Source organism: Parus major, chromosome 1 (genome assembly GCF_001522545.3).
Source record: "Parus major isolate Abel chromosome 1, Parus_major1.1, whole genome shotgun sequence".
Lineage (NCBI taxonomy): Eukaryota > Metazoa > Chordata > Aves > Passeriformes > Paridae > Parus > Parus major.
Window position 1 is genome coordinate 98,064,904 of NC_031768.1, and position 25,730 is coordinate 98,090,633.

Here is a 25,730-nt window from a genome sequence, read left to right on the forward strand (position 1 = left end):
TCTTGCTGATTCTGGAATTCACAGATGGGGGGTAATAAATACCATTGTTTCAAGCTTTGGTGAAAAAGGAAGTTTCTTGTGGTGGTTGCTCCAAGCAGATATCTGGAGGCATGGGGGGAGGTGCAATAATGAACTTCATTTTCAAGGCACCAGCTGGGTGCAGGTGCACTCATCTGTCAGGAAGCTGAAAATACAATTGATTGTGTAAACAGAGAGCTTGGTGCTTACTCATAGTTTCTTCTGAGATGTGTGCAGCCCATACAGAAGTAACTGTGAAGTAGCAATGAACTGTTTTCACTGTGCCAAATACTACTTTCCCTGCCTCTTCCACCCAAGAACAGCTGACAGGGAGAAAGGGAGAGGAGGCACTGTAAAAAGTGAACTCAGTCCTTTCAAATCCATAGGGCACTAATTTTTGAAGATCAGAAATTCTGCTGCTCTAAGTGGTGATTTGTTGTATGTTTCTTCCTTTTCCTGCATTCATTTTAATTAACTACATTATTTGGAGCTACTAACTCTTTTATTTCCTGCTTTCATTTCTTTGTTTTCAAGCTTATCCACCTAAGAATTTGAATTCTTGAGCTTCAGGCAACCTTATCAAAATGAATAAACATGGTGATGTGTGTTATTGCAATGATCTTGTCCTTGCTGAAACAAACCCGGTGTTTCTAAAAGGTCCTGATACAAATTCTATGCAAAAGTGATTTGTTTCCTCTAGGCGTTTTCCTGTGGGTTTTTCTCTTTTCCATGAAGGAAGGGGCAAAGTGTCAGTCATCAGGTTCTGTGTGTGTAGCAGATAGGGTGTTGAAAAAGAGAGAACTTGAACAAAGCCATCTGTCTGCAGCTGTAGTTTGAATTTCTGAGCTGTGAGGATTGCCTTCCAATTAATCCCTTTTGCAATCTCTGTGTGAACTGTTGGGATTTGTTTGTTCCCTTTGTATTATTTTTCTGGGGCTGAGATTTCTTCATTCCCTTTTGCTTTTCTAGATTCTGTTCTTTGTGCTCTCTCTCTCTTTCAACATTTATCAAATATGTTATTTCTCCACACACATCCTTGATTTTTCATATTTTACATGCAGAACATGCTGAACTTGATGGCTTGCTGACTTAAAGCATCTTTTCCTTTCAAACAGGAAATGTGAACATAAATTGGTTTGCAATTTATTTACCACATTTATTCTATGGTAATATCTTGGAGCTGGAAAACTAAGGTCATATGTGGAACTGAGCATTTCTCCTCTCTTACAGATATTTCTATTAATTCCCCAGGGAGTTTATTAGAAGTTGTCTCATTTATATTGCCCTGGGACCTTTTGTGTATAAATTGGTTGCATGTCCTTTGTGTTGTGTCATAAATGATATCCCTATTCTTGTAGTTCTGAAAAAAGTGATCTATCTTCAAATTATGGGATCCATATCCTACTTATCCAGTCAGGAAAACAAGGAGTTACAGTGATGGCAACTTTTCCTGCCCACCTTCTTTGACTGCAGATCAGCTGGCTCCAGCTTCAAGCAGTATAGCAAAGGTGAAATAAGAGAAGCCCAGTGTGTGTGGTGGTGAGAGCAGCTATTCTGAGCTATTCTGAGTTAAGTTTAAATAACAAGGTTCATTTAGGGGGTTGCTGCTAGGTTTGTAAAAGGCATTTGTCACGGCATCATGCTGCAGCCTTTTCCCTCCGGCCGGATTTCTGTGTACAGCATTCCAGCTCCAGATGCTGAACGGGCTTCAGGGCAGGTAAGAGCTACCAGCTAAGCTTTGTAGTAGGAACACAGTAAATAAATTATCTCTATCCACTCCTGTGTGCATTGACCCCTGTTCTTCATAAATTGCTCTTAACCAGTGATTAAAATCCTCATACAATCCCTGTCTCCCCCCACCTGCTTTCACAGCCTCAGATGCATACAAGGAAATAGCCCAGAGAGATGCAGGTTTCATGTGTGCCCTAGCTGCTAACATGGAAGCTCTTATCTCGATTTTAATCTCTTTGAAACTAAAAGAGTACATACACCAAAATGTGATACAATAGCTCTTCTTTTTTTTTACTAACTGATGCCATCCATGGTCTTTCTGTAGGAAAGTCCACGCGTTTCCTACTGCCCATCCTACCAAGAAGGTGTGTGCCAAAAGTATCATTTCTTCAAAAGGATGAAGTTGTGTTTCTGGAGGAGATGTCTTCTAGGAATATTACCTACAGTTTCTTTAACAGTTACAGCAATCCTGCTAGTCCTGCACTACTCACTCTGTAAGTGTTACTCCCAGCGTGGTCTGGGTGGGATGGATATTTCACACTGTGAAAGTTCTGCACTAAGCAGCTGAGCTGCTTAGTTTATATATACACACATTATATACACATAATGTATGTATATAAACTGTTGACTTTGCCTTCTCCTTAATGTCTTTGCTAAAGCAACAAAATGCACAGTAATTAGCAGTTAGTAGTTGCACAAGAATATTGAAAGTGTGCATTTTATCTCTATTTATTTTTTTGTTTCTGCTCATGAATACCATCATTATTGGTATTGTTATCTTTTGCAGGAACCTCTGGGAGTTATTTGTCTATTTTCTCTTCACTGTTTTTAAAAACAGAATGCATACCTAAATTGTTTATGTACTTTTCCAAATGTCAACACATAGCCATTAAAACCGTGCCTCTTCAAGATGAGAGCACCACAAAAAAAATGGAAGATTAACAATGAAATTTTCCTAGTAGAAATGCCTAGCTAAACCTTTATCTCCTTATTTTCCTTTCCTGCTGGGCTTTACTCTGTCAGTGGGACTGGCTGAGTGCTGTAGCTATTACTGCATGTTTCTCTTAAGAACTAATACCTGCAAATGCCAAGGACAAGCACATACTTCTGCAAGCCTCTTGTTTTGTAATGTTATTAGGTGTGCTAACTTTTTCTTTTTTTTTTTTTTTCCTCAGCTCCAGCTTTTTCCTTTACTTATATCAGTGGAAGTGTAGAAATTCCTAATTTGACTTATACAAATGACCTCAATGATCCAACGTCACAGAAGTTCCTCCTGCAAGCAAAAGCAGTCCAAAATTATGTAAGTTTCCACATAAGTAGAGAAATATTTTGTAAATATTTATACAGAATCAGCTGGGAATGAGGAGAAAACTTGGGTTAGCCTTTCATTTTTTTTTTTTTTCCCTTGGAAACAGTAAGTTTAAAGCTAGCAAGAGCCTTGGCAGTTTTCAGTTTTAGAAATGCAGCTAGACAGATGGGGCTGTGTGTCTTAGAGTAAGGTGAATACTTTCTAGGTAATAAGGTTTCAGGGTTTTGGACAAATTGTCTTGAAGGAAATAGGAGAGTGATTGTTTTATTTTGCTTTATTCAAATTATCTTCCTTCTACATTTTTCTTTTTCTTTTTAATTTCACCTCCAGTTCAATGCTTCACTTTTTTTAATCTTCCTTATCATTCACAACAGTGCTTGCTTTCTTGCCCTTCTTATGAGTTTCTATTTGTGAGATCAGTACTGTTTCCTAGGTACATGTGGGCAGCAGTTTTGAAGACAAAGCTGTTCTCTGTTAGCCTGTATTTCCCAAAAGAATTAATCTGGTGTCTCAAAGCTGCTTTGTGCACAGCCAATACAAGTCAATCATACTGGAAGTTTAAAGACTGAAACAAAAATATAAATGTATTCATAAAGACTTTTTCGTGACTAAGTATCAAGAACTGTCTCAGTGGTCTTGAAATGTTGTGTGAAAAAGCAATTTTTTAGTGGAATTTAATGCACATTTATGATCCTTACTTGATACATTTTCTGAAAATTATGGACAGTGCTTGTAATGTGGGGGTGGGCAGTGAGGAAGAAGAAAGAATGAAAAAGACAAGCACTTTATAGTGTTAGAGATTATATTGGCACTATAATATAATGTCACATTTTCTTTTGCCACTATTTCATTGTCAGTTGGCAGAAACATACGAATCTTCCTTCTTGGGAAAGTACTACTTGAAGTCTGTAGTGGCTACTTTCAGGTATGTGCTGTTCCAGCATATGGCAGAAATTTGAAATATTCAGCTGTGTTTTTCTCTGGTTTTGAATGCATTTAAAATAAGCTATCTAGAAGAACATGCACATTTCTGTAAGAGAACTAAAAAACGCAGAAATGCATTTAAGTATATGAGCTAAGCTAACAGTATGACTTCTGTCCTGCCCTGTAGAATTGGTGAGATAAATGAAATCTGATTAATTGTTCCTGAGTCTATGAGTTGTTTTGTTGTCTGTTAATCTACTTTTAATTTTTGAAAAAACAACACAGCACTTGCATGATTTTATTTCAGTTTTGTCCATTCAAATGGAGTTCTTTTTTAACCTCTGAAAACAAATCCTAAAATGTGTAACTTGGGGCAAAACACTATTTGAGTTCCTGGTAAGAAATGTAAATCCATTGAACAGCAGGTTATTACAAACCTGGTACTTTCTGAAAACCCTGAAGGTTCAGTGCACAGACATTTTCAAAAGAATTGTGGTGGAATCACTGAAGTAATAATTTGTATGCATATGCTCAATATTTCTTTATTTCAGCAAAAATTGTGCAAAATGCTGCATCAAAGTACAGACATAAAATTGTGTTGTTGTATGGTGCTAGCTTCCATTAAAAATATTAATTACAATGTGTCTGGAGTTGTTATATTATCTTAAAAGTGTATAATTATACAGCAGGGAATGTAACATCCAATTTCATAAGAACTATTGTAGGATTTCAAGGTGTGATTTTTCAGTCTCAGTGTGTAGCTGGTTAAGCTGCATATGTCAAAAATATTTCTACTGGACAGCAAAAATAATTGTTAAACAAGAGAGTTTTTTGTCACCATGTTTAGCAGCAACTATTGGGCACAGAAATTCAGGTGGTTATGAAACTGTGCCGGCCAAAAATGCAGGTCAGTAAAAACCATGTCCAAAACAGCATTTATGATGTTTTTTTTCCTTTGACAGTGAAGGAGAATCTGGGCTTCGAGCTTATTTCTGGAATACATTCTGGGCACCACAAGATATGGTTGCTTCTCTTAAAAAATTAACCCCAGTGGAACAAAAAGAAATCTGTAGTAAACAAGCAGCTCCCTTGTTCAGTTCTGGGGAGGAGGATTTTGATCTTGATACAATGGAGCTTTTTGGTAACAATGTACCTGTCATTTAATACCTATTCTGTCTATTTTTCTTTCTCCACTTTGTGTCTTTGGCTTGTGTAGCTGATAATTATTACATTTCAGTTTCAGATTCCATAGAATATGATGTGATGCTAAAATCAGGTAATTATGTTTCAATCCCAAGTGCTAAAATCAGGTAATTGTGTTTCAATCCCTTTGGGGGGACATGGAATCCTGTGATAGAAAAATGGCATTTTTCCAGTTTTCTTATATCTGCAGGGCTTATGAACTAAACTAGACTATGGAATCAACATGTGTTGTGTTTCAAATGAAGTCTGGATGAAAATACCTTATAGCTTTTATTCTGAATGGTTGAAATGGTTGAAATGTAATAGTTCCCACTGAACTGCAGTGAGCTGTGGCTCCTATTTTTGCAATCTCTAAAAACACACCCCCTACCCCTGAAAAAACACCAAAAACAAAACCACCAAAAACAAAACCAAAAAAACCAAAAAAATCAACAAAACCAAAAAAAAAAACCCAACAAAACAAAACAAACAAAAAAAAAACCAAACCAACAAAACCTCTAAAAAATTGTACATGATTTGGCTGGTGATTAGACAATTTTGGTTATAGTGATCAGGCAGATAATGTAGAGTTTTAATTCACTTTGCCTGATTTCTTCATACCAAGCACATCTCGAGATTTGTCTTCATGTACTTAGTGTTGTCACTGCACAGAGAGGGAAGAAGAGAAAATGGCCAAGGAAGCAGCAGGTGTGACACAGATATTGTAGCAATTGCAGCTGAATCAACTCCTACTCATGGAATGTGCAAAGAGCTGGTGACGGTGAGGCTTTGTATGTCCTTGGCCAGAGCAGGAGAAGGTGATGCAGTCTGATAGGGAAAAGGGAACAGAGCTGCAAACATAAGAGCAAAAAGGGAATAGAGTAGTCAAGAAATGTGGGTAGGTGATCGCTTCTACCTTGTATGAAACTTTCTTTCATACAAGAACTTATCTTTCAATCTAACAGTTTTTCCATACTGATCTACATTCTTTTTTGTAGCAGTATCCTTTGACCTGTATGCCAAGCCAGGTAACAACAGGACTCTAACTCTGATGAACCCCAAAAAGTCATTTTATCAATGGAGACTGCGAGTTCCTTCTAACTATGTGGTGAGACTGGTAGTTATCACTCTGCGTGGTGTTACTCCAGAGAGCTGTGCTTCACACCACTTGTCAGCATATGATTTCCTTCTTCCACTGCAGAACAAGATCATTACCAGGTATGATACACAGAGCAAAGATGCTTTACTGAGCTGTATGGAAAAATAATTGATGAAATGTAAGATTTGAAATACAACTTAATTAAAAGTCTTGGATAGCATAATAAGAAGATCTTTGAAAAGAGTTGGAAAGGTCTGATAAGGGTTTTCAAGTCCAACTCTCTGCTCCTCAGAGGACTACCTAAAACCAAACCATCGGACTAAATGCATTGTTCAGATGTTCCTTGAAATCTGACAGGCGTGGTGCCGTGACCCCTTCTCTGGGGAACCTGTTGCAAATTTCTATGGGGTTTATTCTACACTCTGACCAATTCTTAATGGGTTCCTTTCCATAAAATTACTCTCACAATTCGAAAATGTTCAGACTTTATTTTAGAGTATTCTATTGTATTACTTTCAGAAAATGTATGTTTTATAGCAGTTCAGTCACAGCTGAGGTCCTGTTTATAACAGGAGGGTTGGAGGTCTCTGTCCTCAGTCACTCTGTAGTCGATTTGCATAAGTGAGTTCAGATGATATTTAAATTTGAGTGGCTACACTGCTCCTACTTTTCAAATTTCATGTATGAGCACAAAGAATCTGTCTTCCCCAACCAAATAAATAAGCAAGCTGTAGGATCTGAAGATGGATGGTTTCAAGAGGGGAACTTTACTTAATTTTTTTATTTTAGGAACTTACAGGAAGAGGTTAGCTGGGCATGAAGATTCAACTAGGAATCTGAAATGCACTCATTTAGGAATGCTTTAACTTAATTGAATAGGTGGTCCTCTTCAGCTCTATTAATGTACTAATTGCTCCCTGTGCTTCATGCCAACAACAGATTACCATTGTTGGCATGGAATAAATGCAAGGTTTTTGTAAGGAGTTACTCTCAAACTGTAGCTTAATGAGGAGAATCCTGTTTCTGATGTGGGCCTGCATCTGTTCTGCTACTTATTATGGATTATTGCTGCAACTGTTACTCCATTGTGCATTATTACCACTGCCTCAGCTTTTTAGGAATCACAAATGTAGAGCTGGCCCTGCGCATTAAAACTCCCAGAAGACAGCAAGAGCAACACAGGTGTCTGATGCAACACATTCAGAGAACATTGATGCAGGAAGCTGTAAGGCAAAATTCAAGAATGTGCATTGCTATCTGTCTATTAAAGAACCAAAACAGAATTTGGTGACAAATTATGTAAAAAGCCTGATGGTACATCAGCAAGACCAACTGTTTTGGTTGCTTTTATTGCCACTCTAGAAAATGTGTTGTTTTGCATATGTCTATTAGTTTTCTGCTTGGGTAAAAAGCAGCCTAATGACATACTTAAGACACATACAGTAGAACTAATAATAACAGTATGTCCAATATCCATGACAGCCAGTAACTATAGTAGCCATTATTCCCTGATGTTTAGGTCTAGGCTCTCACATGGTGACTGAACTGGTTCTCACCAATTTCTGTAAACTGCAGTAATACATCTGTTCAGTGACAAATCCTAAAGGATGTTCAAGCTGAGATGATGTGAGGTGTAATACACATGTGAGAGTAAGCATCTCATGTGGATTCCTCTTCCCATAGCTTGCCTTGCTGTTCTGATGATACTATGACAGAAGGTACAGATAGAAGATAAGCCAGGCTGTCAACTGGGTTGATGAAGATGCTGAAATATTTCTACATGGCAATGTGGAGAGAACTTAAATTGTTATTTTATAAATGTTTTGTCAGCTATTATGATAAAAAGGATTTAATAATGTCTGCTGGAGAGGCAAAGCAGAGATTCATTCACTAGTGTCTCACTTCAAATGTGTGAAAGGAATAGCCTGCTAAAGCAGAAGACAATTACTTTCAATTTAAGGCTAAAATTTTTTACTTTAATGCTTCCAATTTGGATCTCAGTGACATCAGAGAACTTACTGCTGGGCTGTGATTGAAATACTCTGTTACTGTGAGGTCTAATCTTAATTGCTTTCATTTGCTGTGCATAGAAAAAGAGAAACCTGTTAGAAATTTTTAACACATAGATTCACAGATATCACAGAATATTCTGAGTTGGAAGTGACCCACAAGGATCATCAAGTTATAAATAAATGAAAAAAAAGTCAAAAATATGTGGGCTGCAAAATGGAATAAGCATAAGAGTGATTTTACAGATGCAAGAAATAGCATTTCACATTACAAGTAAAAGAACAATAGGAAGCAATAGCTGCCAAGCATGGGGCTTCACATTTTGTGTGATAGATTTTGTGACACAAAACCAGGCTAAACATGGATATATTGGGAATGTTTTGGCTTTATCTGTTGGAAGATGCTGCTCAACACTGCTGCACTGGCACTTGTTGCCTTTTCATTCCTAACCTTTGCTTCTCAGTGCCACTATCACTACTGAAGTAACATAATCTGGCTTCTGTAGGTAATCTGATGCTTCTATAGGTATGAGAACTCCAGGGCACTTGTTAAGCAAGAAAACTGAGTTGTACACACAGAGTGACTAAGCCTCTAGGCTGGGAACTCCTGGCATCCCATGCGCTATCAGCTGGGTGGAAGAATAAAAGGGAAGTGATAGCCAAGGGAATGCTACTGAAACACAGATGCCAAGATCAGTGTTACTTCTGCCCAGTTTCCCAGCAAAGATGACAGAAATGTGGGAAATGTTTGGGGGATTACATTTTTTAATGCATTTTTTTGGTAACCTTCCAGATGGTGTGGGCCTGGGGCCTGGACTCCTTCTGTTGTGCGTTTAACTTCATCAAGTAATGTAATGTTGCTTACCTTCTCACTGGACCGAAGAGGAGAAAGAAACATATTAAAAGCTCACTTTCAAGCCATTCCTAAAATCAGTACGTAGTTAATGGGAACAAGCATCTAATGAAAGCACACACTTATTACTGTTTTTGCTTCTAAAAAAGTTGATATTGCCTTGAACATATCTGGAGGTGGGAATGTTGGTATATAAAGCAGGGAGTTACCATTCTGATCCACTTTACAAAAGACTGAGAACTGAACAAAGAAGAGAGAACATCCTTTGGTCTGGGAGACTTTGTCTTCCTGATAACTACTCAAGCCTTACTTGCCAGACATGACATGGGTAATGCTGAGTTGTGCCAGCAGAGCAGCCAGCCAGCTAGAGGCACTGTCTGCCTAGGCAAAGTTAGATAGCTCCCATGACAGAGCAGCTGCTTTTATCAGTTCTGGCAATGTATCCACAGATCATAGAATGTGTATTTAAAGAAAACAGAAAGCAAGAGCAAACACTTCTAATTTATCTTTGTTCTTTTTCTGAAAGCATTGTTCAGTGCAGTTAACTGAATAAGAAAAGTGTGTTCTGGACCTAAGAAATACATTCCAAACCTATGGGGTACTATGAATTTTACATGGGTGCTGTGTGAAATATTTTGAGTAATGCTAAACTGTAGTACTAATTATAGAAGAGATAAAAAGGCTTCACAGGATCAAGTTTAGCCACAGTTATTTGGTAAGATACAAGTGAAAGAGTTTTGACAATGAAGCAAGTGATTATTTTTTAACATCTAGAGCAAGTCACAGGGGATAAACTTGCCCAAAGATGCCAAATTTCAGCGTATGTCTCTCTGCATGCTGCTTATCCAAATATTTATCCCATGCACATTACTAGTTAAAATGGCTTTATTGTTTTGAGGATGGGCATTTTGAATTATATTTAGCCCAGGTTTTGCTACAAGATTTTTTAATTTCAAAACTATCTTATTTTCTGTTATGTTCATATTTGTATTCATAATATTACCTAAAGGGAACCAAAAGCACTAAGGACTGGATATCTAGGAGAGTCTTTGGTAGAAAATAAAACCTCAAAGGAATTGTTCAAATATGGCATGAATTTTCAAAGTGGGAACTGATACATGAACTTCCTTGTTTACATTAAATTAATCAGTTTTAACTTCAGTGGGATGATTGCTTTTTAATTTTGAAAATGCATACATAAAAGTTAGAAGTAATTTGGAAGGGGGAGGTTTGTTGCATCCACATCTAGTTGCTTCTTTCACTTACTGTGAAAGAATGCTTTTTTAAAAAGGAAAAGCTTCAGTCAGAGGTTTTTTGTATTTATCTGTAGTTGTAATTTGATCCAAAAATAAGAGAAATACAGTGTTATGTGGAGGCAGAAGTTAAGTGATTTTCAGTTAATACAGGGAAAATGTTAGTTTAATACTGTCACAATGTATTCTTCTAACTGTAGTTACAGAAGGGTCCTAGCAAGTGAAGTAGACTCTGCACTTTGGTCCAGCTGAGATAATTATGTTTCTTGCTGATGTCTTTCTCTCCTAGTATGTGGTGGTCATTATACTTCCTGGAATGGGACCCTAAGTTCCCCTTATTACCCAAGTTACTACCCACCAAACATTGACTGCACCTGGATCATCAAGGTAAACACTGGGAGCTCTTCTGAGTACTGATTACTTCTCTTTATCTTGTGTGGACTCAAAATTGGGAGAAATGGCTTTTGATGTGGGTGAAACAGAGAGAAAACCTAGTGAGCCCACTGAACCTGACTTCTTCTCTGGCACACATTTCTTTCCTGTTCTAGGTACAGGTGCCAACTATGGAAGGGAAATATTGCAAACTTCCAGAAGTTTGAGCATTATTTGTGACAGAAACAAATTAATGTGTAAGATGACAATTCCCAGCAGCCAGAGAAAATTAATAATAATCAGAGCTTTCCTTCTATGTTAAAAAGAAAAAAATGATCATGTAAATCATGCCTCACATGATGGATACCACACTGTATTTCCCTGAATTCTGCAGGGCCAGGACCTTCTCTGGCTCAGAAATTTGCCTCTGAATTTCCAGCAAGTCCTTTGGCAAGGCTTAAAATCTGCTCATGATTTCTACCAACTGCCTAATGTGTTGGTCTATTGTTGCATTCAGCATTTAACTACTTTTTCAGTTTCCCTGGTAAAGGAGCCTTTTCATGTATACCACTTGACAAGTCTCTGCCTCTCATGGTATTATTAGCAGCTTGTGGCAAAAAGCTCTCACCTCTGTGCAGGACACATGGCATTACATGCCTAGTGTGAACCGCAGATATAGTGCTTTATGCTGGCTGCAGAAAGGCTTACACTTCATCAGGCACAGTATCACCGAAGATGGTCTAAAAAGATTTCTATAGATGTTTAATTCAGCAAAGGTTTTTGGTTCTTCAGAGGTGCTAATTTCAATAGTAGAAGTGCAGTACTTCCAATCCTGCAATAGACAGAGCACTTTGGGAGCAAAGGCTGTTACCCTTTTGCAAATGTGTGTCAGGGGTTTTCTTTTGATTTTTAGGCACCATTGCCTGGCTACAAACTCTCAATAAAAATCCTTGTAATACAAATTCAAGAGAAGTCTCCAGGGTCCAGTAGATGTGATAAAGACTGGTTAGAAATTGATGGAGTTAGGTGAGTAAATACATTATTTTCTGACATACTGATTTGCACTTTGAGTGCTGCACATTCAGGCATCCTGTATTTTTTCTTACAGATATTTACTTTTTCTTTTGTTCCCCTTAGAGCAATAATGTAGAAAATAACAGGATTTTATGCAGCTGCAGCTGAGCTGTAAATTCCTGGCTGTGGTCTTGATGTGGTTGAAGAGTTTGTGCAATCAGAAGTTTAATTTTCTTTACTACTTGCTCTTCAGGGATTGTAATTGTTACACAAGCACTAAAAATAAAGCTCTTCAGAGAAATTTGTCTCTTGGAAGGAGCATATTGAAACAAACAACAGCTGTTGGGTTTGGCTGGATGATTTAATCCTTTCCTGGATGTGGATCTTTTGGGTTTGCAAACCTAAATGGGCAATCTGAAATCAAGCATGCTTGAAGTAGTTTGTGTTTATAAGGTAAACCTTGACACTGATCATCTCTCTATATCTTGTTTCAAAGTCTGCTAATCCCAAAAAAGTTGCAGAGTGGGAGAAATTCTTAAATAGGCTTTCTAAAACTTTAATTGGACAATTTTTATCACCAAAATACAGCTTATCCTTATTGCATTGTCTTAAAACTTCTTGACATCACCACCACTCAATAAAAGGAGACATAGCTGGATGGTAGTGGTCAGTTTGGTTAGAAATTAATATTTCTCACTTTTGCCTTGCTAGATACTGTAAAGCTCTTTCAGAAAACAACAGAAACAGAGAATATGGCTATTCTGTTGAAATCAACTTCCACTCTGATGAGCTGGTCACCCACAGAGGGTTTTATATTGAATACAAAGCTTTCAGTCACACAGACCGTAAGTTATTAAGCACACACTTTAATTTTTAAGGAGAAACCTTTGAGAAACTCTGCTTGACAGACCAATTGTGTACAACTCAACCTGCCTATTTTCTTAACTTTATTGCAGGAGACAAATGTATAAAATGTTATGCCTTTAGTTGACCAAACAGAGGTACAAATTTAGATATAAGGTGCATTTAGGAGCTAGCACTTATTTTCTAACTTTTATCAGCATTTCTGTAAAATAGGGAGTAAAAGTAAAATTTCTCAATTTCTGTAGATCTACTTATACGGCACTTTGTTGACACCTTAAAATAGCCAAGCTGCAACATGAAAATAGAATGGCAGAGGGGCTCTAAGCATGACTCTTTTGCCAACAAAAAATAACCATGAATACTTAATCTTCTCTTTAAAATCACAACTCAAGGTGCTCTAGATCAGTTTTCAGGTTTAGACAAACTATTTTAAGTTTTACTGGCAAAGAGGACCCCTTGCTAGAACATGTTGCAGAAATACCTCTGGGTTTTTTATGGGCTGTTCCTAACTCCCCAGTCTATGTACTTCTGGAGCAATGTTAGATTTTGGGGGCCTTCCAGATGATGGAACAGGAATTTTCAGGAGATACACATATTTACTTGTGACACTTCTTAGAAAAGATACAATTTCAGATTTTTTTAAATGCCTGGGGTTTATTTTACCCAATTAATGTCTGGGTAGATAAAGCTCTCTATGATTTCAAGAGAAAATAATTTTGCTTCATTTTGAGAAGCCTCTTCAAATCCTCAGCTTGCTTGTCAGAATGTAGTTCTGGTCCTTGTTGACATAGAAGCATTTAAGTAGTAAGGTTTCTGGTAAAGATTAGTGTTTCATGCCTTCACTCTAAATAAGTGGCACATTTTGTGGTCAGTCATTCTATAAGACTCACAAATTTTCAGGGATTTCTTCTTCCACCAATGTGGGTCTCTTTCTACTAGAAAAAGTTACCAACTATCCTTAGTTCTATGGTTACTCTGGTTGCTGCCTCAAAAATGGTTAAGAATCTAAGCCTAAGAACAAGTTTTTTAATGGAGAAAATCCCATCTTTATTGTGTGTATCTGTGTGCTCTGCTTCTAGCACTGAGCCAGCAAGCAGATGGCTCAAAGTTATTTAATCAATTCTTAGTCACAGTCAGGAGACTCTGTATAAAGAGTCATCAGGAGGAGTGGAATAGCTGTGATGTGTCAGTACCAAGTTGATGCAGTAGTTTGGGGAATGCTGTCTGAGATATCAGCATGGATTGAGAGCGCTGGCCTATATCAGCCTTGCCTGTAGCAGTAGTAATAGGAGAAGGAAAAAAATAAATTTGTGTTTTCCCACGTCTTTAGTACTTGCAGTCACCCACCTGAGGTTAGCTTTTTCTCATTGTAGAGTGCCTGTCAAAGCACAGTTATTAAAAATCACAGGCACTGCTCTGAGCTGTCCTGGAAAGCAAATGCCAGCCATCAGCTGGACAACTTCAGGCCTGGAAAGGTGACAAGAAAATGGAGACACTCCTGCTTTGAGCTCATGCTAGCTGGGTGTAGTGTATGCTTTCCTCCCACTCATATCACATGCAAGGAAATGAAGAGGACTAATTTACTCCAGGTTGGAACTGATTAGACAACTGTGGGACAAATGGATTTGGTACTTCAGTCTGATTGATGTAGCTCTTAATTTGCCCATGGTGCTAAATGGGAGAAAGTTTCATATGACTTCACTTGGACACAAAGAGGAGTAGGTTGAGCTACTTAGTCTTTCAGAGACTTTTTTTTTCCTTGCACATCTGAAAGAGTGAAAGAGAACAAACATTTTTTATATATTGGAAAGAAATAACTTAGCATCTATACTAGTAGTTAGTTTATGTGAAGTGAAGGAAATTCTTGGTCAAGGGCTGTTTCATAACAAGACTGCAAGTTTTGGAAAGTGTTTGATAAAGTACTTTTTCACACCAGATATTTAGTGTAGTAACACAGAGATTAATTTATACAGAATTTTAATATCAGGAAATACATATTTGTAATATTAACAAGAATGCCTAGTTTTTGATTTTATTTTCCTTCTCCTTAGATGCTCCTGTATTAAATACACTCCCTTAACAAATTAAAGAAATGCTTCCTATCAGTAATTATATATCTGTGATGAATGACTTCCAGCTTTTAGAGACAATTAATGTGAATTTTATCTGCTAAGTCTATTTAGGTGACTCATTTAATACAGGCTGCTTGATAAAAATCTTTGACAGATTGTGCCACGTAAGATATTTCTTTTTTGATATTCAATTTATGTTAAAAATTACACAAACTTTAATTTTAGTAGTAATTTTAATATTTTTTCATAGTAGAGTCCTGCATTACTGCATTGAGACTGTATCAATATTTCTAGGCATCATTGATTTCTTATTTTTCTAGCTTGTCCTTAGATATGCAGACAAAATGTGCATTCCTTCAAGAAATCAGTGTGAATGCTGGAAAAGCTGCCCAGATGGTAGTGATGTATTGGATTGGGGTAGAACAATTATTTCTCATTATTTGTTTTCTGTAAAGAGTTTCTTCCACAAAGTTGAGAGATGGGCTGAAATTATCTCTAAAATACTGCTGGCAACCTTTAAGATCACATGAAGCCTGTGGGTGAAGATGTAAAAGTGTGGAAAAGAGGCTGTGTAATGTATCTCTTTAAAGAGTGGGAGAACAGAAAAATCAAGAGGAAATTTTGCACCAATCTTTATAAGCTAACCTTCCAAAGGAAAAAATAATGTGCAAGAGGTAGCCAAAGGAAAGTAAACTATTTGTAACTAGTGAAAATAATATTAAAACCAGCATGAAGATTTAAAATTTTGTTTTAGTTCCCTGCTATGAGAGGATAAATAGATAAATTGTACTTTAACACTGTCTTGTGTGACAAGCTTATCAGTAAGTAAAGAAAATGTAGGGAGAAAAAAAAAATACAGGAAATTCTTTCCACAGAACAATTGGTCAAGACTCATTACCAAAGAAGAAGGATATTTTTAATGTCATTCTGCAAATGTTGTTATGGAATGTCACATAATTTTTGTTCATCATCTAAATTATGGATTAGAGTAGATGCTTATGAAATAGGAAAAGCGTCACACAATAGAAAGGTGGAAGTGTTTTAGAGGGATTGTTGTAAGTGTTGTAAGTGGTCCTGAGAAGCTGTAGAATATATATGGAGAAAAATAAAGACAAGAATATGAGTCAGTGGTGCCCTGGCAGCCAGGAGGGACATCCATGTCCTGGGGGGGCATCAGGCACAGCATCCCCAGCCAGGCAAGGGAGGGGATTGTCCTGCACTGGGGCAACCTCACCTTGAGTGCTGGGGGAAGTTTTGGGCACCACAATATAAAAAATAGTTATCTATTAGAAAGTATCCAAAGTGGGGTAACAAAGATAGCAAAGGGCCTGGAGGGGAAGCTGTATGAGGAGCAGCTGAGGCCACTGGGTCTGTTCAGCCTGGAGGAGACTGAGGGGAGACCCCATTGCAGTTACAGCTTCCTTGTGAGGAGAAGAGGAGGGGCAGGCACTGATCTCTGCTCTCTGGTGACCAGTGACACTCCCAGGAGAACGGTCTAAAGTGCCAGAGGAAGATTAGGTTGGATATTAGGAAAAGGTTCTTCACCCAGAAGATGATTGGTCACTGGAACAGGCTTTTTCCAGGGCACTGGTCACAGCTCCAAGGCTGCCAGAGCTCAAGAAGCATTTGGATGATGCTCTCAGGCACAGGGTTTGACTCTTGGGGTGGTTCTCTGCAGAGCCAGGAGTTGGACTATGAAGTTGATCCTTTTGAGTCCCTTCCAACTCAGAATACTCTGTGATTCTGTGAAGAATGTAGATAACTAAACAGACATGTGGATTGCCTAAGTTGCTTTTTTTGCTAAAAAATGTCTAGGGGGGATGATTATTGCTCAAGAGATGACTTGTGAGTCAAAGTCACAAAACACTTTGTGAGTCTTTCTTGTGTTTGGTGTTTTGTTGGTTGTCATTGTTCGGGGGTTTTTTTAAGTGTCACACTAATGTAAGACAGGAATTTGAAAATACCTTCCCAATCACCAGTGGGAAGGCTTCAGCTAGAGTACTGTACCTGAATTAGGTATTAGGCATGTCAAAGAAGGGAGCATTCAAAAGATGCCAGAAACACTGAGCAGAAGGTAATCCAAGGCCAGAGAGTACAGCACAAGTCTCTCTGTCACTGGATGCTATAAAAACCAAGGTAGATAAATGTCTGACAGAAATGGCACAGAAACATCCAGGTTAACTCTGGCAGGGAGTGTAGCATGTGGCTGTTGGTCTGCTGTTTGTATTAGAAATTTACAGACTCTTGTTTTCTTCAGGTTGTAATCCAGAAAAATTGAACTGTGGTGATGGGAAGTGTAAACCTCAGTATAAGTCTTGTAAAGATGATGACAGCTGCAGGCAGGACAGTGAAGAAAACAACTGCTGTAAGTATGTATTTTTAGTTATTTTCCAAAAGATGGTGGAAGTCAGAAGCATGCATATTTTAATGGTTAAATGTGTTGTTTCTAGATTATTTTTTTTTTCATGGCACAAAGTAAAAGTTTCATAATAGTGAATACAAATCATGCAGAATAAAACTAGGTTTTGGGAGAGTTTAGACAGTGAAGAAAAATCCAAAATAAAAGGGATTTTAGTAAGAAAACCAAACCACATTTTGCTGGTGATCCCTGTTGGAAGAGCACTTTCCCCCCAATTGCTGCTGGATCAGTACCACATAATTTAAGGGAGACATAGTAGGCTGCAGACTTTCACCACATTGATGATCTTTTTACTGTAGATCCACAATAGTTGTGGACATTGCTGGTACCACCAGTGGCTCCTTAGTGATTTGCTACCTTTTGCTTATATAATTTTTGTCTTGCTTTCAATTTTGGGGTAGCCAGGAGTAAATCCTTGTTGGAAGAAACCTACCTCTCACAGTTTAGAGGTCCTTGTGAACAAGTGGTAATAAGAATAACAATAATAATGGAAGCAAATTGCTGAGATCTATCAGGATTCTCACATTGTAAACTGTGATAGTCCTTAGTCAGAAATTTATTGGAGGGAGGTATAAAGCTCTCCCACAGTTTTCTCAATTTCACTTGAAAATGAAAAGATGCTGTGAAGATTTATGATTTGTAATGCCAGTAGTGCTGGTGAAGGCAAAAGAACAGAACTGAGAAGACACACTTATTCAATTTAGAGTTATGTAAAATGGGAGTGTAGACGGTTGGAGGGTCCTCTTTTTCCTCAGGGACAATGGAAACTGAAATTAGTGTGGTCATTAATTAGAGTGGATCAGTCCCCTGTCCCCTCTCCATAGAGGGACCAGTTTACACCAGTTTAGAATACTACTTTGAGCAGGCTAGAATGTGTCGCTTTGAACAACTTGCTGAATGTGTAAGGTTTTGTTAATAATTTGAAAGTGTGGCTCCAAGTATGTGACATTATCTTCTCTCTCTTTCAGCCTACAAAAGTTGCTCCCCTTATGCATACAAATGCCTCAATGGAAAATGCTTGCTGAAACCAAATCCTGAGTGTGATGGGAAAAGAGACTGCACAGATGGATCTGATGAAATGAACTGTGGTGTGGTAGCATTTATTTTAAAATTTGTTAGTTACTTGGGAAACTAAGTCAGCAATTTGTGTTAATATTAAGCATTATTGGATTAAGAATTGGTTAAATCAAATATAAATTAAAAAAAAAAAAAATTTTCCTGATAACACTTTTTGAAAATGTCTGTCTTGAATTTTGCACTGTTTCTTTTAAATCAACTCATTCATTCTATCTATGGTGACTTACTTCAAGCAATGCACTTCCAGGATAAGCTGGTAGGTCTTGCTGGTTTTTTGAGCTGAATGAAATGCAGTCAAGGAGCTGTGTTTGTAACTAGGAAAAAGAGACAAGAATTATTCAAATGAACTTGTAAATTGTGCTTAATCTCTTTTTGAGTTATTCAGCTCTTTGGAAAGCTGCAAAGGAAGATAGACAATGATTGCTTTATATCTGACCTGCCCTGATTGAGTGAAAACGGGCAAGTACTCACCTTTTTACCAATTGCACAGTAAGGTCTAAGGGTAAAAGTTTATGTCAAGGATGGCAAAGTGAATTAACCAGTGGGCTTTTTACTAATTTATTAAATAATTTCTTGTTAGCTTGTGGAAGACGCCAGCTTAAGAGAACCAGAATTGTTGGAGGTGAAGACGCGAGATCTGAGAAGTGGCCTTGGCAAGCGAGTTTACAGATGGGGGCACACGGCCATGTGTGTGGTGCATCTGTGATTTCCAACAGGTGGCTTGTATCTGCTGCCCATTGCTTCCTGGATTCTCATTCTGTGAGGTACGAAGAAATTATACTGTTCTAGAGAATCTGCAGTTTAATAACCTTACAAAGTTGCTTTCAGTAGTTTGCAGAAGCTATTCCTTGTCTGGATAAGTTGATCCACATTATAACTGATTGACGTGACCTCACTACATAAACACTAAAACTCAGTGTTTTCTGCTGGCTTCAAAAGTCTTAAATATTTGCAGTTATTCTTTGCTGAAGTTGCTTCCATTGCCAGTGAATCCTCCATGTAGAACACTGTTCTGTTAGATTTAGGGTAAATGCAAATTTTTCTCCTTCTTTTCAAAAGGCAGGGTTTTTCTGAGTAGAAGTACGGCCTTTTATCCCAAGACATATCCTATTTATTGATCAATGAGTGAAACCTCAGTGATGTCTGGTTTAGGTAGTGTAAATTGAAAATGCATACCTCCTTCATGTGGTAAGGAGGAGATAGAGTTTAATTATATGCTTTTATGAGTTCCAAAGCATGATACATAGCAAGGAGTCAGTCTTATAGCTCCAGGAAATTAATTATTTTTCTAATAGCAAGTAAAAACATTGCTTAATGTTTTAGCAGACAGAGATTAGAATGCATCTATCTTCTGAAGTCATATTCTACTCCATGCACTTTGGTTTTGATGAATGTCCTCAAACACTGAAAAGCAGTTAAAATGGAACAAACTAACACTGCGTTGCTTTCCAATGGGGCGTTCTAAAAACATTTTTTTTACAGATACTCCGTTCCAATGGGATGGAGAGCATATATGGGCTCACATACTATTAATGAAAAGAGCAATCGTGTAGCTGTGAGATCAATCATAAGGATTATTGTCCACCCACAGTACGACCAATCTATCTCAGACTATGACATTGCCCTGTTGGAAATGGAGACGCCTGTACTCTTCAGTGAGCTGGTACAGCCCATTTGTTTACCCAGCACCTCTAGAGTATTTCTTTATGGAACTGTCTGCTATGTAACTGGCTGGGGAGCCATAAAAGAAAATAGTATGTTCATTTCCTGGATATACTTTTTGCAAGTTTGTTAGTTTTAAACTCTGACAATGGAATATTTATACTTGTATGCAAAAAAAAAAGCCCTAACCCATGTAGTTTACTTAGTATGTCTATAAAAAGTCAGAAAAGATCTCTTTAGCTACAGTCTGTGAATTCTGAATGATTGCTTGGGTGGTAGGTGATAAGTGACAAAATGCATACTCAGGTGTCACAGACTATTGAAAAGCAAATTATTCTAGATTTACAAAAATGTGCCCATTTTCAAGTTCATGACTCATTTTATCTGGTGAATAGAACCTTGCAGGTAAAGAGATCAGTAGCTTGCAACTATTGCAGTGAAATAATTTGTTTGTGATTGACCACAGAGCCATAAGCAGCAATAATTGCAGAACAATGTGGAGGATCTTTTATTTTCTCTGTCTTAACCAAAGGCAGTTTGAAGTATGTCTCATGAGGAGTTCTGCCTCTGTGTAGCTTGGAGCAGCCAGCTGCAATGGGGAGGCAGGAAAAAAGCACCCTGAGTTAGAGAGGGGCAGCAAGGGAGCCTGTGGGATCCTTGCTCTGTCTCAACATTAAACAGCTTGAAACCTGGGCTTGGGCAGTATCTCAGCACATCAGAGATGTCAGGATATTTAGCTCACAAAGGCATCTTATGTCAATACCATAGTACAGAATTAAGACCTTACCGTCATTATTAAGTTACAGACTGTTCTTTGGGTTTTTTAAAAATTATTTGTTTTTCCACACTCAGCTTTATTCATCAGTTTCTTCCCTAGAACTGAGAAGATGGAAAACAATATATAAATTGCATTTTGTAGGACTTGGATGTTGTTTGTAGCACAACCATGGTGTAAATAATAACAAAAAACTTCAGGCATAATTTGAAATGGCATTCAAATTCAGTCACCCTGTGTGCAGTCTTATCTTACAATTTACATGGCACTTTTACTACTTTCTGGCAGAATAAGGTCATGAGAATAAAGTCTAGGGAAATGGAAGGTGGTGCATTGGAACCTCGATGGCTATAGCATAGTGTGGACAACAGCTTTCAAAAACTAGGGCAGGCACCATTTGAAGGGAAGGGAATTACTCTGCTGTCATTAGCTGGGTAGAATTTGAGTTTGAAGCAATTCTCCTTTGTTTTGATAATTGGTATCTCTCCTTTGCAATACCATTTGTATTTTTTTTCTAGGTCATCTTGCCAAAACTCTGCAGGAAGCTCGAGTGAGAATGATTAACCAAAGTGTTTGCAACAAGCTCTATGATGATCTTATTACTTCACGTATGCTGTGTGCTGGGAATCTTAATGGTGGTGTTGATGCATGCCAGGTAATCTGTAACTGGTAGGAAAACTACAAAGTAATGTTTGCTTTCATTGGAAAGCTCCTCAGAGTTTTAGGTTGTTTGTGTGGTGGGTTTTTTTTTTGTTGGTTTTTTTAATTGAGATGTCTTGAGTGTGAGTTTAGGGCTAATTAAACATAGCAACTAAAAGCCCACCAAAATAAGGAAGAAAATTCATCATAGATAATGTCTGCCTCTTGAGAAATATAATTTTGCAAAGGCAAGGGGTAAAATGTGTTGAGAAGAATTCTTTTTTATCTTCAACAGTTATATGTCGTACAAGAGAACAAAAATATAAAGATGAAAGGAATCATCTGTGATAAAGGGTCCATCTGTGAATTATGCTATTTTTATTAATTTCCTTTTATCTTTTTTAATATCTGTGTATGGAATTGGTAAAATACCGTAAAAGTATGATGAGTTACAGTATGTATTGTTACAGTTGCAAAGAAATATGAAAGGAAAAGCTAAGCTAGGTTTTGGAACTGCAGCTGCAATGGTGCTATTTAATATCAAACATTCATTCATGTGTGTAATTACAAGTTGTGACTACATCACAGTAGTGTAAGTTATGAAACCCAGCTTGTTTACACACACAATCAGAAACTGCTTTTTGGTCATACCACCTGTCCTGACTCTGCCTTCTTTCTCCTAGTGCACTACTTGTGTACTTCATTGGTGTTCAAACTTCTGATAATGAGTATCAACTTTACAAACATGTTTTTTATTCCACTTACCATGTAAAGGGGATAGAAATTTGTTACTGATTATTAGACTGAGGCAATTTGGTATATTTTTTGAGTAATATATAAATTTTATTATTTTAATGCATTAGGTTAAGTTTTGCAAGATGATGGGTCAAACCTCTTTTACACAATAGACTATTTGTAGAATTTTCTTGCAGTGTCTAAGAACTAATTAAATTAATTAGTATTTTATTTATATTATGTAGAGTTTATCTCCAAACTGTGACCTTGGAACTGTTTTGCTCAAATATGTTAATTTGTAGGGGTGATGTTCCTCCAAAAAATGTGCTGCTTAAGAAATGCCCTTGAATTTTCAGATGGGCATTTTTAACAAATTCAGCTGTATATCACGTATTCAGCTGGCCAGTTTCCAGCATAATACACTGTGTTTGAGTTCTAGCATGTTGGCCCTATGGGTCTTAAAGTTCTTAGTCTGGGTGGCATTTTTGCATTTTTTTTTTTCATTTCTGTCACTAGTATATATATTATGTAATATATAGTATGTGTTTCCTGTACAGTGTTAGAGAGGAATGACACTGGGAGTTCAGGAAACCCCCACAGCAGCCCAAGCTCCCTTTACCACGCTTTCAGACTTGTCAGCATCCTCTTTGGTTTCACTTTTTCCTGGACATGTATGTGGTGCATATATTGCACAAGTTAAGTGAAGCTTCCAAATACCTTCCATCTTTAGAGGATCTGATGCATCAGAAATAAAAATTTACACTTTAAGACTGTTTTCTTATCACTCTAGGATGTTCTTTGGTCTTGGTTCCTCTGCTTAGGAGCCAAGACCTCATTCCTCTCCCCACTGGCATACAGCCTCTTTGGTCCTTCAGAACTGGCTGAAGTAATTGGCTGAACTATGCAGACTCCTTTGTCAAGTCACTTTGACATCAGTCTCTTGGATTATCAACATTTCTAGTAAGACAGCAGCCTGAGAGAAAGAACTCTGGCCTCTTATCTCTAGATAATTTTGTGCCACCATAATAGATAATTTTTTTGGTTGGGAGATGAAAGCTTTCTGTTTTTACTCTTTAATCAGTACTTGGCTTTCTCCTGACCTTGTACATGTTTTGGCTGCAGCTGGGGCTCAAACAAATCCCAGGGTCAATTTGGAGGCTGCTTGACTGCCTTGTGTGCATTAGGAAATGTTGCAGAGAGGAGCTGCATTGTAGTTTCCCAGAGTTCTGTGAACAGACCACTTCACAGACGACATACAAGGTTAAAGCAATGAGAGGCAAAAAAACATTGATGAGCCCAAATGCATTTCGATCCTGTGAGCTGAATTGAATGGGAATTTTTATTTTTCTACATTGCTGTGCAAACCTGCATGTTCCATTTGAGAAGCCAGTTGTTATTTGCACATTCCTTAGTCTTTGTTCCTTCTTCTGTCCCTTCAAAGTAGTCTACTGTAGATCCAGTCTTGATTATAAAACTGCTGATAATACTTAATTGTGCCTGGTTTGTTTGTTGGGTTTGGTTTTGTTTTGGTTTGTTGGCTTTTTTTGATTTGGGGTGTGTGGTATCTTTCTGTTCCTACTTAACACACAGTAAAAGAGATCTGCTTCAACCTGTGAACAATTTTTATTCAAATTGTAGTAGAATTCCCTATTTCCATCCATTTCTTTTTCTCTCCCTTTTTGAGCTGTGGTGTTATTCTATGAATCCTGTAATGGGACATTATCAAGGAGTAATTTTATAAGCAGCTTCTTGTCATTGGCTTTATATTGATAAGTGTGCTACATCCGTATGTTAAAATAATTGAATAAATATGACATCTGGTTGGGTACATTACATCCAGAAGTAAGTTTTAATTAATACTAAGTTTTCATTTGAGAAAAAGAGGGGCATGTATTTACTGTTCTTAAATAATTTATTTTTTATTTCAGTGCTCTCTGTGTGTGCACTAATGGCTGGACTCCTTCATTTTAGGGAGATTCTGGAGGTCCCTTGGCCTGCTCAGGGAAGGGCAATAGGTGGTACCTTGCTGGCATTGTGAGCTGGGGTGAAGGGTGTGCCCGGCGCAATCGTCCTGGTGTGTACACCAGGGTGACAGCCCTTTATGACTGGATCCGTCGGAACACAAACTGATGGGCCAAGGAGAAAATGCAGATCACTTCTGTGTGAAAGCTGCTTCCTACTGTAGTCAGTTTGATGATACAACATGAAAATGCCATTGACTGTTCCTTTGTGAAAGAATACACTTTTTTAATGAAGAAGCTATCAGTTGTGGTTCACCTAGAAATAACTGTCCAGCCTCAGAGGAACTTCAGATTCCTTATGGATTCATCTTCCTTATACCTTTTTGCAGAAACAGCACTGCATTAAAAACAAAATGAAATGGATTAGAACCTGTAACAAAAGGCCAGCCATAGCTCTTTTGTAACCCTTTTCCTCTCCCTCCTCATCCCTTGTTATCTATATTTGTTTTTGCATATGCATATCGGGATAAAAATGGCCACATGCCATATATATTCTACTCTTTAGGGATGTTACAGGATTCTAAACATAAATAATTATTTCAAAGTTCTCAAAAATATGAATAGTGTATTGTGTACAAAGCTGAGATTAATTTGTTCTACTTATGTGCAACTGCAGGACTTTTACTTTCTGGGCTGTAACTTTTGGGGTCTCTACTGTGTTTTCTTAAAAATACCAGATATATAGTTCAAAAATGTTAGGATGCAAGAAATTTTCATTAAAGAACTGGAAGAGCATAATTTAGATTCTTTGGGATGATGTCTAAATAAAAGGAAGGAATTAATGTGTTGTAATTCATTAAAAAAGGAAACTATAATTCTTTCTTAAATTCTCTTTAGAATTTGAACTAACTGTAGGGTTTAATGTTTGCAATATGTTACAGATGTATTTTGCCAGCTCTGGCGCTTGCATGTATTGTGAATTTTTAGCATGTTCCTGGTAGATTAGGATTGTTTTTTCTGCTGTCCTTGGTCCACAGTAAGCAGAGTTTCAGGCCCAGGAATTTTTGTTTTTGTGTATCTTTCTGGGCTGTGCCCATAAGGCCACGCTAAATTGAAATGGACACAGAATGAAAATGGAATTATGTGGTTGGATGCATCCTTCAGCTCAAAGAAAGTAAAAGAAGAAATGACAGCCACATTCCTTTAACCCTGGTAGTAAATCTAGGTTTTATAATTTTAATCTCTTGATGAGCTTATCACTCCAGATCTAGTCAATTTAAGGTTTCCAAAGCTGTTTATGGGACTTCAGAATACCAATACTTAGCTTAAGGAAAGAATTGTTTAGATGGCCTTAAGACCATTTAGTTGATCTTTAAGTTGTGCTTAATATTTGGAAGTGTTTAGCTTTCACCTTTAATATATATATTTTAAAAATGAAGCTGGCAGTTTCAACACCTTTTATTGCTGCACACTTCCTCTGCAGTACATAAGTGAGATCTTTGTTTCATGTTAGACCCACCTTGGCAGCGTGTGGGGGAAATGTTGAAAAGAACCAGCACTGTAATCTGCATGCAGTGAGATTCCTTCTTCTAACCCTGCCACTGCTTTTCCTTCCTTTATCCTGCCGGGAATCTTGCCCCAGCTCGTGTCAAACTTACAGCATAAGCTATGTTCAAAGCCTGTATGTTAGGAATTTTGTTTCTCTAGTGGCTACTCAATTATTCACACCTTCCTTTTTAATAAACACATGCTAAAACTGCAA

The 25,730-nt window shown here is 37.6% G+C and overlaps 1 protein-coding gene across 3 annotated transcripts; it reads left to right on the forward strand.

The window, feature by feature from the left end:
• The first annotated feature begins 39 nt into the window (after nt 1–39).
• LOC107205400 (suppressor of tumorigenicity 14 protein-like) lies at nt 40–25,730 on the forward strand. Of its 3 annotated transcripts, none has more exons than XM_015629728.1 (17): nt 40–1,735; nt 2,075–2,243; nt 2,925–3,049; nt 3,916–3,983; nt 4,945–5,123; nt 5,220–5,258; nt 6,163–6,382; nt 9,066–9,205; nt 10,668–10,765; nt 11,664–11,776; nt 12,476–12,609; nt 16,958–17,065; nt 18,088–18,207; nt 18,777–18,960; nt 19,679–19,950; nt 21,152–21,288; nt 23,979–25,730. In XM_015629728.1, the coding sequence occupies exons 1-17, from the start codon at nt 1,658–1,660 to the stop codon at nt 24,135–24,137; spliced, it is 2,343 nt and encodes a 780-aa protein (XP_015485214.1). In that variant the 5' UTR covers nt 40–1,657; the 3' UTR covers nt 24,138–25,730. The 3 variants fall into 3 exon arrangements, with proteins under 3 accessions (XP_015485214.1, XP_015485223.1, XP_033373866.1); XM_015629737.1 differs by having other exon boundaries at nt 6,166–6,382; XM_033517975.1 differs by lacking the exon at nt 23,979–25,730 and having other exon boundaries at nt 19,679–19,859; nt 21,152–21,268.

Excerpts from the sequence above, each read along its gene's own strand:
- LOC107205400 (XM_015629728.1), top strand. The coding sequence starts at position 1,658 with ATGCTGCAGCCTTTTCCCTCCGGCCGGATTTCTGTGTACAGCATTCCA. Across the intron at positions 1,736-2,074 it reads CTGAACGGGCTTCAGGGCAG|GAAAGTCCACGCGTTTCCTA; the intron begins GTAAGAGCTACC and ends GTCTTTCTGTAG. Across the intron at positions 18,208-18,776 it reads ATCTGATGAAATGAACTGTG|CTTGTGGAAGACGCCAGCTT; the intron begins GTGTGGTAGCAT and ends ATTTCTTGTTAG.